The sequence below is a fragment of the Canis lupus genome, chromosome 7 (assembly GCF_003254725.2).
Source record: "Canis lupus dingo isolate Sandy chromosome 7, ASM325472v2, whole genome shotgun sequence".
NCBI classification, from domain to species: Eukaryota; Metazoa; Chordata; class Mammalia; order Carnivora; family Canidae; genus Canis; species Canis lupus.
Window position 1 is genome coordinate 10,779,194 of NC_064249.1, and position 19,100 is coordinate 10,798,293.

At 37.6% G+C, this 19,100-nt stretch overlaps 1 protein-coding gene across 7 annotated transcripts; it reads right to left on the reverse strand.

The window, feature by feature from the left end:
- Positions 1 to 253: 253 nt before the first annotated feature.
- On the reverse strand, positions 254 to 18,684 carry ANGEL2 (angel homolog 2). 7 transcript variants are annotated; one of them, XM_025429889.3, is made up of 9 exons: positions 18,424 to 18,676; positions 15,940 to 16,265; positions 10,985 to 11,241; positions 10,250 to 10,319; positions 8,511 to 8,932; positions 7,445 to 7,571; positions 6,976 to 7,033; positions 4,515 to 4,678; positions 254 to 2,618 (listed from the first exon to the last, which is right to left on the reverse strand). In XM_025429889.3, the coding sequence occupies exons 1-9, from the start codon at positions 18,480 to 18,482 to the stop codon at positions 2,467 to 2,469; spliced, it is 1,635 nt and encodes a 544-aa protein (XP_025285674.1). In that variant the 5' UTR covers positions 18,483 to 18,676; the 3' UTR covers positions 254 to 2,466. The 7 variants fall into 7 exon arrangements, with proteins under 7 accessions (XP_025285674.1, XP_025285677.1, XP_025285675.1 ...); XM_025429892.3 differs by having other exon boundaries at positions 18,465 to 18,604; XM_025429890.3 differs by lacking the exon at positions 18,424 to 18,676 and adding an exon at positions 18,277 to 18,378.
- Between the last annotated feature and the right edge of the window lie 416 nt (positions 18,685 to 19,100).

Sequence of the window (19,100 nt, forward strand, 5' to 3'; positions counted from 1 at the left end):
TCTTCCAAAAATGTAAGATGGTGTGATTTATTTTTTCTTGTCCTTTTACTACATACTTGTCCTAGTAAACTCATTTATCACTCCCTCATCCCTGTCTTCTTCCAGTTTTCAGACTTTACACTCAACACTATTGTTTTGCGCATCTTCATTCACTTCCTTAGTATCACCCTAAGACGGTAATGAAATAGTGTAGAAGGGGCAACAGCCCAGCATACACACTTAGCACATCTACCACAAAATCTCCAGGCACAGACACACTAGAGTAATAATTTATTAGGTGATTCACTAAGACAAAGTGCCAATAACTTGACTTCTCTGTTTCCCCAATCCCTTGAACTCTCTGGATTTCTAACTTGGCTTTTTAGGAAACCAGAGGGTTAAAAGCAAACAGGTGTTAAATTCCAAAAAAAGGACAAGATTTCAAACATGCATGTTTTCTTGATATCAAAAGGTAAAGTAAAACCAACACTTCTTACCCCACGGCATCTCTTTCCATTTTAACACTTGGCCAGTAGAACACTTGAGATTGGGGGAAATTTGGCTTCAGCAATTAACCAGATTTAAATGTTTGGGCAGGTAAATACAGGGCTCCAACAGAGTTACCAATTTTCTGACCAAAAAAAGTAAAGACAAGTGGATAGTTCATTTTAGTGGAGCTTTAAAGACTTGTGAGGCTATATTGACCCTTTGGCCTCTGGTCTGCAAAATACTATGTCCTATACGCTTAAGTAGAAAGCATTTTTATGGATTAACTCTACAAAGTGAAGCACATGTAAAGGGCCTAAAATCAATGCATTAATCAGGACATAAAAAATTACACTTTCACAGAGATTTTCAGAGATGTTAGTTTAGCAACAATAACCTATACACAAAGTTATCTGTTAGTAAACTCACATAACACAAAGCAGTAATTAATGAATTTTCATTTTTCCCCAATATTAAAAGGGGTGATTATACAATTATTATTTGATGACGACAACATCTACTAATTAGAACATACAATATTCTGCAAACTTACTAGAAAATGTGGAAAATTTTTGAACTAGAGTTAATACTGTAAGTAAAAATCCAAAAAAGTGAGAAATTAAACATTTAAAAATACTTATTATGATTTTTAGTAAATCCTTTTAACACACATGCCTTGTTCAGGTAGTCATTTATTTTCTTAAAAAATAACTGTAGTAAATATATTTTAGTACAAAAACCTTTAAAGTCCAGGACATGGAGTAACTACTGCTTTCTAATTTGAGGCATTCTATGAGGAATATCCACTGTAAAAACTTTTATAATTTAGTATAATACAAAATTACTACTTAGTAAAAATGCACATACTTTTTTGATCTTAATGTCTAAAAAGAGGACATGTTCACTTTTTTTGTTTTAAAATTTTTTATCCAAACATTCACATAGTGCCAACAGTGGGACTTTCTAGGCCTGCTCTTAACCACTTTACAAAAAAAAATGTCAGCACCACCTCACACTTGCTGCCTCATGATAAAAGTGACATCTTAGAAACAAAACCACTAAGACAGTTAAAATTACTACTTAAGAGTATTAAGTCTCCAAGCTGGTATCTCCCTGCTAGTTCTGTGGGCTTCCTAAACCTCTGAGGCAAAACCAAAATAATCTTATAGCTGCCACTTTGTTGTAAAGACAAGTTTCCTAATAAATTTCCACAGAATAAAGTCTCTCCCCCAGCCTAGGGATCTCTTCTTGAAACTGAAGAGAAAAAAAAAAACTGCCAGGGAAACAAAGGTGTTCTAACCTAGTCTCTGCCTCTCTCAGGCATGCTGGAATGCTCTGTCTGTCACAAGATGGAAAGAGGGCACGTGTAAAGCATCTCACCCACTAGTTATGGTGACCTACATCTCCCAACAAAATGCAGACAATATTACATGGCCTAGGAGAATAATAAGGTAGATTAAGTAATTTGTACAATTTTAGAAAACATTATCAAGACCCCTCAAAACCAAACTAAAATGGTTGGTTGGACACTTGTGAGCAATCTAATGATTTCTGAGATGAACTAATTAGGACTCAACAAACAGTCCTCACAATGAAATCAGGCCTTCTGGAAGGGAAATGAGTTGTGGTTTGCAAGAACTCAAAGGTACTTTGGATCCACCATAAAGCTTGCGAAAAACATCAACTGAGATTCTTTACTAACTAAAGAGGATGCACTATATTTAAAAATCACCGTCAATTTTACTGGGATTTAGAATAAAAAATATTTACAACTCTTTTACAATAAGGAGTGTTTAGACCTCACTTGTCAGGAAAATATTTTTTCGTATTACAAAGAAAATTGTTGTAAACTTGTTTCTTCTGACATCTGTTTCAAGCATTTCACATAACCTCTTCAGAAACTCCATGGCGCAAAAATAAACATGCAGACTCTCAAGAAATATTTTACATTCTTTGAAAAGAATATAAATTGGAAAGAAAAGTATATATGTAATCAAAGAGTCAGAGTTCAAGTCTGAACTTAGCCAATAAAGGCAGATGATCTGAAGAGTTATTTTCATTTGGAAGTCCATTAACAGTCCATAAGTCTTGTTCCGTAAGGAGTGATAGTCTGGCCAGAAGTTTCAAGCCACCAACCAGAGCAACTTCAGATCCTATATCAAGGAAAACACATATTCAGTGGAACTGTATCAACAGGTCATTAAAAAAATTAAATCATAATCATAAATTAATCACACAAGTCCTTTTTCATTTTTATTATTTTTTAAAGATTTTATTTTATTTATTCATTAGAAACACGGAGAGGGGCAGAGACATAAGCAGAGGGAGAAGCAGGCTCCCCACAGGGAGCCCAATGCGGAACTTGATTCCAGACCCACGGATCGCATCCTGAGCCAAAGGCAGACATTCAACCACTGAGCCACCCAGGCATCCCCAAGTCCTTTTTTAAACGATGATATATAGAACTTCAGAATTCTCTGGAGTCTAATGGGAAACAGCTTTTAGAATATGATTAAATTTCATACTGAGTTATAACCTAATTATAGTTCTCAGGCACAAAGCAGTTTTTGATGTTTGTTTCTTTTTCTGGTTCAGATTTTTTGTTTTGAGTTCTGCAAATAATCTTTAGAAGAAAATACCAGTGTGTAATACATAAGTATGTTAAAAGTAATTTGAGGAGTGCCTGGGAGGCCCAGTTTGTTGAGCATCTAATTGTTGGTGTAGGCTCAGGTCATGATCTCTTGGGATTGCGGATTGTGGGATCAGCCCCATGATGGGCTCTGAGCTCAGTGCAGAGTATGCTCACATACACTCCCTCCCTCTAAAATAAATATTTTTTTAAAAATGTAATTTGAGATTGACAACTACATGAGAAATTCATCAACTATATATAAAATAGACCCAGCTACAGCTGAGTAGGAAGTTTATCAGGTGATTGGAGAATAAATTAGTATACTTTGGTCCCACAGTAGAGTTAAGAGGACCTGCTAACTATCCTTTGAGATGCTGGTCCATGGCACACTCCCGCCACCTACTGAACACTTACAGAATGACAACTGCCAGACCTGATCTAGGGAGGAGGGATAAGCCATCTCCTGAGTATTACTAATAAGGTTTTATCATCAATAGGGAGGAAAACACAGAAGAGGAGAAATAGAAAAAAAAAAGAGAATAGAAAAGTAGCACATACACACAAAAGAGAAAATCAGAAAAGACCAAACAGCTGCCCAGATTTTGGAGTTGGGAAGTTTTTGGGATGTCATTTTCTGACTTCCAGTCATTTTAAAATGCATTTTCTTAGCCACATTAAATCCTTTGGTTAATATTTAAAACCCTACTTTCACTGAATCATAGAAGGAAAATGTTTTATCTTCACTTTTTGAAACCCCATATTCATATAATGAACTCTTTCCAGAAAGATCCAACATTCCAGAGTCAACATGACAAAACTCAATAGTTGGCAACATAAGCAAGGTCCTGCGATGAAGGCAGTATGCCTTGGTAAAATTTAAGTACAAAATTATCTGATATTGCTATCATATACACACACAAAAAAAACCCCAGTAAATTTATCGCAAGTAAAACCAAAGGGCAATATGAGAGACCCATAACTCAGAAGTTGATTGGAACTAGAAGAGGGTGCTAAGGATATAATTCTTAGGCAGTAATTTGCTTTGAGGTGCTTCACTGCCTCCATGTTTTACAAGTGATTGACAGATTTACACAATTACATTACCAATTTGAAAATCTTTTAAACTTTTTATTTAATTAAAAAAAAATTTAAAGATTTTATTTATTTATTCATGAGACACACACAGAGAGAGGCAGAGACATAGGCAAAGGGAGAAGCAGGCTCCCTGTGGGGGAGCCGATGTGGGACTCGATCCCAGCACTCCGGGATCACACCTTGTGCTCAACCGCTGAGCCACCCAGGAGTCCCAATTTTTAACTTTTTAATTTAAAACTTCACCTAGATGTTTAGCACCTCAACGCTGAGGTTGGAGTTAACTGTATTCTCAAGTACAACGTAAGATACATGCATTCTTTACCTGGCTGCTCAGCAACATCTTCCTTTTCAGCAGAATAGAAAATATAATCCACAGTTATGGCACTTCGGGAATGACAAGTGGTCACTTCTGGAATTCCAGTGTCAGGAAAATAATGTGAATAAACAGATGACAAGCTGAAATGGTGCTGTAAATTTGAAGATAATCTAAATTGAGAAGAAAAATTGCTTAGCATCCATCAAGTTTTTCTTTTTAGTATCCCTGCTATTTAAAGTACTCTCTGGTTTAATTTCCAGACAATGTTAGACATTCAGACAAGCTTTATTTAAACAGACCACACCAAAAAATAAAAAAAAATAAAAAAAACAGACCACACCACAATTTGGCATTCATTTACTCATGTGGTGATATCCAAAAGCCAGTAACAAGTGGGTAAAAGCTCAATAATTAACATATTAATGTCACTTATTAATTATAACATATCTGAGAGCCTGCACTTCCTAATAAATATGCATTCTAAAACTGTAAGTTGTTGTGTCTTTAAGAAAGAAAATGTGGCCTTTATGAATGTTATGTATAACCCACCAGACTTTTGATGTCAGAAGAACTATATTTTTCTATGATTATTCTTACTATGTATATATTAGGTAATTTTGTACTGCATCTTAAAACAGCTTCTAATAATGGTTAATATTTATCCCATGTTACAAATACATGTGATGTAACAAAGGGTTTAAAAATCATTTCCAATAAATACATCTTGAAGTTTAAAGACCTTTTATACTGTGAAAAAAGTTATAAAACTTTTAAAAATTTAACATTTAACAAACATCTAAGTTCTAGGCACTATCTTAGGTGCTTAAGATACACATAAAAAGATGCTGCCCTGCTTTTTGAAGAGCTCAGTGTCAAGGAACAAAGGTTATTCTTCCAAGATGCCCTTACTTTCAAGTTTTAGCAACATTTTATCTCTAAGGACTTATATTTACAGTATCATCAAATATAAAATAGGTTCCCTGTAAACTTCTCTATCAATTTTTTGATTTATAGATATAAGCTCTGCATATAAGCACACTATATTTATATATACTTAAAAGTATCTTTTCTTATACCTCATTTTGTTATAAAAAGATTTTAGAATTACTCAAAACCAAGTACTTGTTAGAGTTGTCCTTTTGTTAATCTTACAGAAGTTTTTACTATATTTGAAGGGTTAAGTCATGACTTTTTAAATATGCTTTTTTAAAAATTCAAAAAATGTTGCTTCGTATCTTACTAGGTTCTTATATGAGATAGTATTTTCTCAATACAAAGCATACAAAGTAAAATAAGACCAAGAAGAAAGTAGATAAAATGAGTAAGAGGAGATTCTAATTCAGTCCCTAAATGCAAATGTTAAAACAAAAATTATAACTAATAAAAGAGCCACAATATAAAATCAAGACATTTCAAGAATCTCCCAAAGAGATGAGATTTAAGTCTCCATCTATTTCTCAACAGCCCTAAATATTCATGCTTCTTTAATAATAAGGAATCCAGGTATCTTCATCCCTCCACCTTCGATAACTTTCCTCTGTAGTTCAAGAGATATAAGTATCTATGTAAACTATTTATACTGGCATATCTTCTTTCAATCAATTTTCCTATAGAGATCTAGTAAGTCAAAGGAAGTTAAGCAACCTCTTGAAATCTGAAAGGTATTTTCCTGTGACCTTGACCTTTGTTTAAATATGTAATAGCAAAAAATTTCAGAGTACTAGCTGAAGTACTCTATACTTCAGCTGAAGTACCAAATAGTACTCTATTTGCTTTAACTAACACTGCTTAAGCCTTTACTTACTATGAATTAAACATTAGCTTTCCATGCTTTGTCTCATGTAATCCTCCCAACTACCCAAAGTATAAATATGGAAACTGAATCTCAGAGATGGTGAGTTTCTTGCTCACAATCACACAGCTAAAATGAAGCATAGGTAATACTCAGGTCTCCTTGACTTAGGAGCTAGCATTCTGGGGAGGCCTGAGTGGCTTAGTGGTTGGGCACCTGCCTTTGGTCCAGGGCATGATCCTGGAGTCCTGGGATCGAGTCCCACATCGGGCTCCTCATGGGGAGCCTGCTTCTCCTTCTGCCTGTGTCTCTGCCTCTCTGTGTGTCTCTCATGAATAAATAAATAAATAAAATCTTAAAAAAAAAAGGAGCCAGCATTCTTCACCAGCATGGAAAAACATCCTTTTCATTTTTATCCAAGTGATTTTTAAGAAATAATTTTTTTAAAGATTTTATTTATTTATTTGATAAGAGGGAGCACACAAGCAGGGCCAGCAGTAGGCAGAGGGAGAGGGAGAAGCAGGCTCCCCACTGAGCAGGGAGCCCAATGTGGGGCTCGATCTCAGGACCCTGGGATCAGGACCTGAGCTGAAGGCAGACGCTTCACTGACTGAGCCACCCAGGCACCCCGAGAAATGAAATAGTAAATGTCTACTGTTACTTTGCAGAACTCACTTTTCAGCTGTCACTAGGACCTCTGTTTTGTCCAGCTCTGTCTGTGTCAGATCACTGTCTGTAAGAACAAAAAGAAATACGTTAAACTATCAGTATACTGTTCGGTTCTAGTTTGCCATAGAATAGTCCTCTTACTCTAGGATGATATTCAAGACGTGTCTAGTTTAGACAGATGCCTAGTTAAATGTTCTAACTGGGAATCTATGTCTTGATGGTCTCCATAATTAGCAAAACTGAAATGCAAACATTTCCAAAGCAACATGCAAGTAATTCATGCTGATAATTTTGGAAGGTCAACTTAAAGTGGTAACTTTAGAGTTCATTAAAAAAAGGAAAAAGCAAGTAAGTACTATGTTTTTATATATGAATATTCATCCCTAGATGTCATCCCTTAAAAAATTTAGTTTGAGGTCTTCAAAGGGAACACTATTATCAAGGGAGACTGCCAAAATGTACTGCAAACACTTACCTGTCTTTTCTACTTTTGGTAACTGCTGTACCTCATACACACAGTTCTGTGAGATACCTAGGTTTGGGGGCCAAATTGGAATAGATAAAATTCTTTGTCCCCGTGAAGACTGTTCCTGGCCAGATACCTAAACAAAATTTCAACAGGTATCTTAAGTGAAAAGATTTTAAATAATTTATGTATTGAAAAGTTTGTCTTAAATAAGAGGAAGCCCAAGAATGATAAATATTACCCTTATTCATCATAGTAAGTGATTATTTGTGCTTATGAAATCTTATTCAAATACAATCCAGAAAGCAGTTACGATTTACATAAAAATGGCAATATTTCCGTTTCCCGTACATGTTACTCTAATTGGGACATCTATATGATCTCTAACTTAGGACTAATACTGCCTCTCCCTTTTTTTTTTTTTTTTTAGGATGCCTCTCCTTTTTTGCTTTGTGCAATTATATTAATATAAAATATTACATATTTTATATAATTATTATATGAAATACTAAGGGATCAATTCTTACAAAAATTTAAAACTATCACTCAAAACTTAGTGGTGAAGAGTTTACTTTGGTTCAAATCTGGAAGACCAAATGATCTGAAGTAAGCAACAGAAAGCACAATGAAGATTAAACATGCAAGAAACATGGGATATAGTCAGCTAAGAAATTAAAAAACGTACATAATAAAGAAATATTAGATTACTGTTTGGCCAACTATATTGCCCACATCCAGCATTCAAACTTCTATCAGGCCTCTTTATGAGTAGTTCCCTATTTACGAAGTATTAATGTCTACCAATGCTTTTATTTTTCTTCTTCTCTCCCATTTTGGATTTTTTTCTGCCTGCCAATTCCTCCAAATAGAATGTTCCCTGCGTTAAGATGGGAAAGATGAAATTCCACCGAGTGAGGATCATTACTTATTAGTAGCTGGGGAACATCATCATAGCCTGGTAGAGTGAGGGTACAAGGTCATCAGGTTTTCAAACAGCCACGTGATGGCTCTCCTCACATTACAGTGAACAAAGAGACTAAGTCCACCTCCTAATAATGAGGAACCAGGCACTTACCTTGCCGATGGCAAGTCCTTCATAATTCAATTTTCCTTCCTTTATAAAACTATAGAGCGGAGAACCAGGAACAGAATTAAAGTCACCACACATAACAATAGGGCAGAAGCTGCCATCTTTCTGATGGGCAACACTGGAAATCTCTGCCAGAAGCATTGCCAACTGGGTCAGCTTAATATCACCTCGCCTTGGATTATACAACAGATGTGTGTTAGCTACACAGATCACAGGAGAGGCAGCACTTGGAATTTTGGGCTGCAAGAGTAACACTAATCCAACATTGTCTCTGTCCAACAGAGGAACGTCACGGCGATAGAATTCCACAGGGTTCACTGATAAGAGTGCAAATTTGGAATGTTTGAAGCAGATGGCACAGCCATCAGGTTTCCTTCCTGTCCGCATCTTGTATTCACAGTGATAACCTACGAGGAAGAAAGAAGTTTAACACAAGGACTCCCAAATATTACATATATATGGCAAAACACAGCTCACCTAATATATCTGAACAACATTCACTGAAGAGTAATCTGCAAAGCATTAATAATGTAGGATGTTAAGTTTGGGACTGGGTCTAGGTACTAGGAATGGGTCTCCTTACAGGTAGACTTCAGTATTAAATATGTTAATGTGCATTATCATACTCTCATTTCTGTCCTAGTAAATGTTGTGACAAAGACAGTAGGGCCTTATGATAGTTTACACCCCCTTGACCCAGAAACCCATCTATGACCTTTCTGCCTCCAACTCTTCCCTGTTTGCTCCACCCCTCACACACCTCACCACCTGCCTTCAGGCACCTCTATCTCAGGGCCTTTGCTTTGGTATTCCTATTGTCTGAAAGGCTCTAGGCATGGCTTATTCCTTCATCTTCTTCAAGTCTTTGCTCAAATGTGTTACCTTCTCTGACTGTTTAAAATTGAAACCTGACCCCATTCTACTTTCTTGCTTTTCTCCAAAATTATCATTACCTAATGTGCTATTTAAGTATTTATTTGGTATACTGTTGGCCTTTCTCCACCAGAAATGTGGGCTCCAAGGACAGAGACTTTTTATCTATTTGGCTCACTGCCATGTCACCACGGCCCAGAATACTGCATAGGATATAGGAGACATTAAAAAAAGTATTTACTGAGGAATGAATGCAAAGTAGGCATTTCTTAAATAGATGAACTGTTTTGAGAAGTGTTCATTCATCAAACAAGTTTTTAGCTTGTACCCACTAGTTACTGGTAGACACTGGTGTTACAGTGATGAACCAGACACAATGGTCCCTGATATGGAACTCAGAAACCTAGAGGTCTAGTGGTGGGTAGAGCAACCCCTGGCAAGGAATCTATTAAGAGATTCTTAGTATTTTCTGTGTGAATTAAAATTACAATTCAAGGGGAATCTGGGTGGTACAGTCAGTTGAGAGTCTAACTCTTGGTTTTGGCTCATGTCGTGATCTTAGGATTGTGGGATTGAGCTCACATCAGCCTGCTTAAGATTCTCTCTCCCTCTGCCCTTCTCCCACCAAAAAGAAATAAATCTTTAAAAAATAATAAAAAATAAAATTATATATCAACCTGAAAGCTCCCACTTGAAATACCAAATACCTACCTTTTGAAATGGGTATTAAGTTTTTTCAAAATTAACATTTTTTTTGCCCAAAATATCACACATCTTTGTTAGCAACTTATACTTTAACAACATGGGAGTCTTTTAAAACAAATCTGGCTAAAATAGAAGTTACAATGTACCCAAAGATTCCAAACTTGGCCTGATCTCTGCTCCATAATGATCTTCTTGAACTTCTTGCAAACAAAGTACCTTGGAAGAAAAAAATGGCTTGAATTAAAACAGAGAGCAAACATGAATTTTCTGATGCTTTCATCTTTAAAAAAACAGACTTCTAAAATTCTAAAAGCCTAATAAAAGTTTAAATAAAAAGACATAATCCTTTTTTCTTGAAACTATTAAATTAACTTTTCCAAATCTGATTAGTCCCCAAACGTCTGGCCTTTACTTACATGAAGCTCTGTCTCTTACTATCCCAAACTGGTATTTCCCAAAAGAAATATTTTTAATTTACATGCTGGGATATTTTTACTGAATTAAAATGTTTATTAGCACTAAATTCTTCTAGTCCTTTATCAAGATGATTTCTTTGAATGCATCTAGATTTTTACAAGAATGACTTACATTTCAAATCAAAGGAAATAATTACAGAATATTTAACACACTGCCAGTCCCTGTCTCAAAACTAACTGATAAGCAGAACTTTTTGGATCTTTTTTGAAAATTTAATGATTATTCATACCAATAACCATTAGCAAATGACTCTTTGGAAGTCATGATACGCTGTTAAAAACTGTTCTATCACTGTATTTAAAACTATCTTCCCTTCTTACCCCACAAACAAAAAAGGATAAAACCATTTAGTTCACAAATGAACTTTTCTTATGTGAGGAATTTTGATGATATTCCGCACTTACATCTGCATCAAAGTGTTTAATTTCTTTCAGAATATTGGGAAACCTAAAGCTCCAGTGTAAAACTGGCCGCCGGCAGTGTCTATAGAGGTGTGAATTGTCTTCCAATAAATCTTGTGAAAGTATATTATAGGACATCACTGAAAAGTCAAACTTGTTATCACTGTCTTCACATGTGGGGTCAACATTTTGGTCTCCTAGGATCTTCGTCTTGTCTTTATTATGGTTACATATATATTCCCAATGTCGTTGTATTGTGCCTGTTGAAATATATTGAACAAAATATAAAGAATTAATGAAAAACAGACTATATATTTTCCTGTATGTAAGTTTTTTCTTGCCTTTTAAAAATTCTTACAGGCAATGAACAGAATGTTTTTCCCTAGGAAATGGCAATACAGCTTTAGGTAACTAGAAGTTGTCATCAAATTGAGTACAAAGGCAGTAAAATGATATAATGACTGACCAACAGGTATAAAATTTAAAAGGATCTAGCAAGTCATTTTGGAGACAGAGTGTTATTAATAAGGCTAAGACTGTGTAGAGCTTCTCGCTTATGGTTAGGAAGTGCCTCTGTCAGATATGGCCAGCAACTTCATAACCATGATAATACACAGTTGACCTTTGAACAATGCAGGGGTTGAGGGGTGGGTTAAGGCACCAAGCAGTTGAAAATTTGCATAAAACTTTTGACTACCTCAAAACTTAACTACTAATAGCCTACTGCTGACTAGAAACCTTACCAATACCATTGACGGTAGATTAACGTGTACTTTGTATATGTTATATGTGTTTTATAATGTGTTCTTACAATAAAGTAAGTTGAAGAAAAACTATTAAGAAAATCATCAAGAAAATACATTTATAGTACTGTACTTATCAAAAAGGTCGAGTGTTGTTCAAGGGTCAACTGCATTTGTATGTCACAGTTGAGTTTTCAGTAAGATGATTTCACACTGTGGTTTATTTCCTATTAGTAAGATAAGATCATCAAATGATTAAGTTCTAGAAATAACTCATCTCAGAATTCTGGTTTAGACACGAATGAGGGTGTATGATGGCAATATATGGAAGCGGTATTTAGTGGAACAACACAGACAAAATGAACAAAAGAAATCTTTTTAATGCACACTAAAGCAGAAGTTAAAGGTAACATAGTTACAGAATGCAAGTAAGCGACAAGGACTGGTTGAAGAACCTAGCATGCAGCAACCAGTAATGTGTGATGGTTCACATTCTACAAAGACACAATGACCCTGACACAGTGATGGAGAATCAAAAAGCATGAGATTTTACAATTATAGGTCCTTGACTTAGAAATAAATGACCTAGCAACATACACACACACACAAATATACATACATACGCCCCCTCTGATCTTGTCTCCCTCACCCCACCATGGAGGATACTCTTATTGCCATGGAATTCATGAAGAAAAATGTAGAACTTTTAGAGATTCTATGAACTCAACAGAAGGGGAAAACAAGAAATGGGAAGCACTTGGGAAAACAGATTTGGAGATAAGTTTTTCAAGCATGATTAAGTTTATAGGAAAAATCTCAGTCTTAGAGTATCTCCCTTTCACTGCATGAAGGTTCTTACTCTACTGGATTACAATGCCTAAGATTCTACCAATTAAAAATTAAATTGAGGAAAAATATTCTATACATAGGAGGGAAAAAGATCAAAAGGAAATGCACCAGTATTTTTAAGAGCAGTTATCTCTGAGTGGAAGGACTGTGGCTAATTTTTCTAAATCTTCCACAATGATGATATACTCACAATCAGAATATCAATATACTCTATGAAAATGTCAATAAAGTGGAATTTAAAATGCCCTCTAGTGAGTGAGTTTAGTAAGACTGCTTTCCTCAAAATCTAAATGTTGACTGCGGTTGTACTTGAGGGAATAGACATTTTGACCAGAGGCTACAAGAGGAAGATCCTTTTTATGAATAGTGAGGTCTGGATGGAACAGGGGTGTTGGACACAGGATATCATGAAGGTACTAAGAGCATGAGGAGAAGGATAAAGGGAAAAAAGGTGGATGGAAAGAAAATCAAAAGCCTTCCAGGATTACAGAACTTAGCCTGGAGCTTGTCCCATACCCAGGAAAGGTACGGAAACTATCCCCTTCTGTATGTATCCTTCACTGAATATGGAGAATCCTATCTGCAAAGGCCCAGAACTAGAGCTAATTGCACTGACTCTGCAGGACTCCTCTGAGATTTTAACAGTTTCTATGGGGAAAACAGAAGTGGATGGTCGACAACTGATTCTCAAGAACAAATTACCTAAAACACAATTTATTCATAAATTGGGGACTGTCTATAATGGTTTTAGCCATAAATCAGTCTTCATACGTATGAGAGATGCAAAGGGCTCTAGTCATGCAAACAAAATGCAAGCTACCATCACAAATTTACAGCACTACCCTAGTGTCACCACCACATTAAAATAGGAACGATGAAGGTCCAAAAAAAGTTGTTCATATTTTCTTATAAAATATGTATATGTAAGGGCATATAAATGCATTGAGACTGTATTGTCCTGACAAGCATTGGTAAGCCAGCTCTTTTTGCAATTCCATTTCTGAAGTAACTGAAACCATAAGCTTATGTAATTAATGGAGTGACTTTCAAACTTCTAGATCTTGTACAACTCTTTGGCATTACTTTTCATGTCATGACCATCAACTCCTGGTATACTGGGGCTGGGATGATGGGGTAAATACATACTTTCTCCTGAGCACATTTGCTTTAAATAAACATACAGAAATGTGTTTGAACGCTAGGGTTCCATGGAAGACAATTTGAAGAGGACTGATAGAGATGACAGTCTTTGGCCTTCATATACTTCACAACATAAAGTCACACTACAAAAGCTTATATACCTTCCATGTCAGGAGGAACAAGGTGATCACAGCAGAGAAGACAGATGAATCAAAGAAAGTAAGCAATAGGCCTGATCAGGTTTTTAGGGTGCCTAATTAAAAAGTCATAATTGTGTCACACAAATCCTTCAAATGCCACTTTAAAGTGATAGGCAAGTTAGAAGGCTGTTCTCTTGATGGAAAAGTATTAGTGAATTATCAGAAGTCACAAATATGGCTTAACGAAGAGCATTTTCCTTATTCACAATACCTAGGAAGAATGGACATATAAAGAGTCAGGTCGCAATCAAAGTTTATCAGTACGTAAATGTAATCCCCCATTCATTAAAGGGAAAACAACAACACCACGATTTTCTGAGTACCTCCTATGAAGCCAACAGTGTATTAGGCACTTTGATATATCTCATTTCATCCTCAACAGGCTTTCAAAGTAGGCATTACTTCACACTAGGAAATCAAAGAGCAGAGAGGTTCCATAACCTGTCCAGGTTCACACAATAAGTGGTGGAGCAGAATGAGAACAGGGGGGGTTCCTGACCGCACACTTAGGTCAGTATGCCGCAATTCCACCTGAGAGCACACCAGATTTACAAAAGGCTAAACAAGAGAGCAGTGTGCTGACCTGATGAACAATGAATACAGGAATGAAAAGCAATCTTATGTCATCATACAGCCCTAGATTTATAGGTTATAGATTGATTGTTCTCAGGAACCTAATTTTAATCCCTCTAAGTACACCTTTCATTCATTCAAATGAGTATTTGTTGATGAACACATGCTGTGGTCAAGTACTATACAAACAGATTTTCACTTTCAGTGCTTAAAATTTCTACTCAAATGTATAGTAGAATTTCTACTTAAAAGAACACTAATCTTCTAACTCTGACTTCCAAGTGAGACTCACTCTGAATGTTTTCCTTTGACAAACTTATGTTAGCTCCCTATACCTTAACACCTACAAGTCTATTTCCGAATACCTTCAGAGGATTTATCTTCACCGAAAACCACAGCTTAGTAAGAAAGACGACTCGAAATTCTACTTAGATAATTCATATATACTTTGGGGGAGGAGGCGGGGCTGGCAGCACAAAGGGAGTCTCGCGAATTATTTGGAGTAAAAAGAATATGACAAAACTAGAAATTATCAACATACTTAGAAAAATATTTCTCAAAATTGAATAAGACATGGTCCCCTTAGTAAAAGATAAAACTCCTCACAGACTCTCAAGATTTTATCAATAGAATTTACTATGAGAAAAAAAAAATTTACTATGAGAAATACATTGAATAAGCTAAAATCTTATTTTGTAAGAAAATATCTTTCATTTATGATTGTGTCTACTTAAGAATATCTTTTTGTCTTACATAAAAAAGTTAGCATTAAAGTGGTTGGTTCAGTTGGTTCAGTTGGTTCATGCAACTCTTGATCTCAGGGTTGTTTGAGTCCCATGTTGGGTGTGGACATTACTTAAAAATAAAATCTTCATGGGACACCTGGGTGGTTCAGTGGTTGAGCGTCTGCCTTTGGCTCAGGGCATGATCCCAGAGTCCCGAGATTGAGTTTCACATCGGGCTCCTGGCATGGAGCCTGTTTCTCCTCCCTCTGCCTGTGTGTCTCTGCCTCTCTGGCTGTCTCTCATAAATAAATAAATAAAATCTTCAAAAAAAATTAAAAAATGAAATTTAATTTTTTAATAGATATGTGGACTCCCAAGAACATATACCAATTAGGAAGTCTAAGGACCTCTGTTTTAAAAACAATGGATTTCATAATTATTATTAATGTTTTAATCTAGTCCTACATTCTTTTGCAACCTATTCTCTCTCTATATATACTTTCTTCTATATTTATTACCAGAAATACACAATAAAAGATAAAAATAGATATAAATAAAGACTTAATTTTTAAAAAACAATTTCCTTTTTCCTAACGGAAAACTACTGGCTGAAAATAAATGCTACACCCCTCCAAAACCTGGAGGAGGTCTTACGGATTATCAGATAGGAAAGTTTCAGTAATTCTATGGCTTCTGTCTTTCTGCACCAAGATAAACGTCACCTTTACCTTGGTGTTTTCTTCGTTTTGATGAAGGTTCATCTCCCTCAGAGTTCATGATGTAACTAGAGAGATGAATCAAAGAGGTCTGGCTCAGGTTGTCAGGTCTCCAGTTCCAGTACTGAAACGGAGTTCTAGACTCAAACAAACAAGGTGGTCTCCAATTTAGTGAAAAATGCCTACTACTGAAGTATGGGTAAGGAGCACGAGAATAATGTCCAGGCCACCTCATACAACTAGAAATATGTCTGTTCCAGCAACACCTTTGCAGATTCTCCCACGGTGTCGTCCAATCTCTGCCCAGACTCTTCTGGTGATGGGGTAACATGGGGTATCTAAAAGAAATAAATACACTCCTTGAGGTACCACTGTTTGTTCAGCTCTGACACCCAAAATCCAAATCCGTTTCCTCAAGGGAAGATAATGTCTAACATTTAAAATCTGACTTCTGAATCTATGAAGGAGGGGGAGAGGGGAAGAGCCATGATTTAATTATTAGTAGCAACATCTCAAAACTCTCCCTAAACACCTACGAATGTATTTGAAATAATATAGAATCTAGCAGGCTCCCAAAATACCACACACTTCAAAATGCCCTTAGTTCACTTGAGAGATTAATCAACCACCTGAGAGATTAATCAACCATCAAACCAGTTTTCACAGTAGCTTTCTAGTATCTAATAAACTCTATGGATAAATAAAATCCACAGCAAACATAATACTTGATTCAATAGGGAACACTTTAGCTGAGTACAATTAAAGCGAACCACTCCTCCAACTTGGGTTTGGAGTAAAACCATGTTTTTGAACAGTTTTTTTTTTTTTTTAAACCAAGATTACATTTTCCAAACATATGTATAGCTAAGAAAACAAAAACCTATCACAATTTCACAAAACTACCTCTCTTGCTAATCAGTAGGTAGAAAATGGAGTTTTCCATCTTTTTTTTTTTTTTAAGGCATGCTTCTCTTTGAGGGAAATGAAATGGGACAGCGATTACTTATTAATAATTCACCAATACCTCAAACCCAACAGCACCAATTTACTGATGATCCAAAATCTCTCCAAAGTAGTGTTATCATTAACTTGAATAGATAACGTTGCCCTCCAGCTCCCTTAAGAAAGAAACAATGCCACCTAAGCACCATCTTCTTACCATTTGCCACTATTGTGGCAAAATTTTCAAATTCAGAGGACTTCTATCCTTTCCCAGAATTCATTAAAGGTACACTTCCAAGATATGGTTATTAATGTCCACTTCTACCACCAAAGAAATTTTACTTAAACTGTATTTGATGTTTATATATATATATATATTTATATATATATATATATATATATTTCATTTTAAAGGCATTTAGGTTTTTTATTATATACTTTTGTTGTTTATGCATTCTCAAATTGTTCTCTAAATTCGACTTAATTGTACATCTTTAAGGGCAAGACATGGGCGGACTATTCTGCTTTGTGACAACTCTGAAAGCCAGAGATTTAGGTGCTTGCTCCATTCCTTTTCTACCCTAAAAAGCTACCGTACTGAAATACAATTCCTAGGCTGCAACACTTATTCTCTATATGTGTAGTTACTTATATAGACGTCTTTTTCTCCAGATGATGAGCTCCTTCAAGGCCAGAGCTTCTCTTACTCGTTTGAATCCCGGTCCGTGCCCCCAGTGCCTAGCACAGTGCCTGGCACACAGCTGGTACTCAGGAAAACAGAGTTGGGCTGAATGGTCACCAAGCCCCGGACGGCAGGTGATTAAAACCAGATCCCCAGAACTTATACGATAATTAATACAGTGTTGTGTTTTCCAGGTGCGGCACACCCGTCCGTTCCATGCAGCACACAATTACATTTTTTTGATTTTCCGCATCTAAGTCTTTATCACAAACAAAACAAAACAAACAAAACCCATCACGAGTACATCGAATGCAAGATTTCGTGCATACTGCTGAGGGGGCACCATAATAGGGGCAGCAGAAGTGCTTTTTTTTTTTTTTTTTTTTCCTCCCAAAAAAAGAATCAATTTCAAAAAAAAAAAAAAATGTAGCACACCCAAGTGCGGAACGAGAATTCTACGACAAACATCTGGGCGTGCGTGCGGCTCGCGCGCCTCCGCCGGGGCCAGGCCGCCCGGGACCCACCGCGCCCCGCCGCGTCGCCCGGAGCTCAGCCCCCGCGGGTGCGGAGGCCCGCGAGGAGGCCGGCGACCCGGGGGCGGGGCTGGGGCGCAGCCAGGTCGGGAAGGCACGAGCCCGCCGGCGGCCGCTCGCCCCGGCCCGGTCCGGCCCGGCCCGGCCGGCCCCCGGCCTCCGAGCGCCCCGCCGGCTGCGCGCCGGGTTTACCTATCCCTCGGGGTCTCCGGACGCTCGTCCCGGCGGCAGCGCCGCCCGGACCCTCTTCCTCCGCCTTCCTCCCGCCCCGCCCCGGGCTGACCCGGGCCGCCCGCGCCCGCCCCTCCCTCCTCCCTCCCGCCACCCAGCCCTACTGACCGGCCTCTCCCCACCACACAGCGGCCGTAGCCCCTCCTCACACAGCGCCACGCTTCCATCTTCCCCTCTGCGGGCGTCCGGTTCCCAGGCCCGGGGCTCAACCTCAACCTCTACACGCGACTCGGCGGCCGAGAGCGCCAGGGCTTCCCCATCCCTAGACGTCGGGACTCCGGGCCCGGCTGCAAGGCATGCTGGGAGCCTCCGGCTCGCCTGCCGCCAAGTCCCCATCTTGCGCCGCGAAAGTCCCCGAATTGCTTCAACCCCGACTTGCGTTCAGGTTAGCGTGCGCAGAGCGTGCGGAAGCCTGCGCAGCCATTTTGGAACAGGGCACACACCCGACCTTTGTCTTAAAGAAACAGGAGCTGAGCCGCGGGCCGAACAGCTCTGTGAAGGCCTACGGGAGGGTCCCGGGGAGGTGACAGCGTGAGAGCTAAGAAGAAAAAACAAAAAAACCCAAAAAACATGTGTTAGCGTATTTTTATGATGTCCTTGGGAGATTCATAAGGCGGATGCCCGAATACCCTTCTCTGTGTTCCCGTGGAACAGTGGCACCGGGGATTTTTGCAGTTAATTTTGTGGGAGCACATCTGCAGGGGTCACTTTTAGGTGTGTGTGTCTTTCCCAAATTTAGTAGATTCTAGATTATTGGAAAGCTTTTTTTTTTTTTTTTTTTTTTA

Coding starts and splice junctions, on each gene's coding strand:
- ANGEL2 (XM_025429889.3), bottom strand. CDS start 18,482: ATGGAAGCGTGGCGCTGTGTGAGGAGGGGCTACGGCCGCTGTGTGGTG. Junction 16,266..18,423: donor TGTGTGGTGGGGAGAGGCCG/GTCAGTAGGGCT, acceptor TATTTCTTTTAG/ATACCCCATGTTACCCCATC. Junction 10,320..10,984: donor TTAAACACTTTGATGCAGAT/GTAAGTGCGGAA, acceptor TTTTCTTCCAAG/GTACTTTGTTTGCAAGAAGT.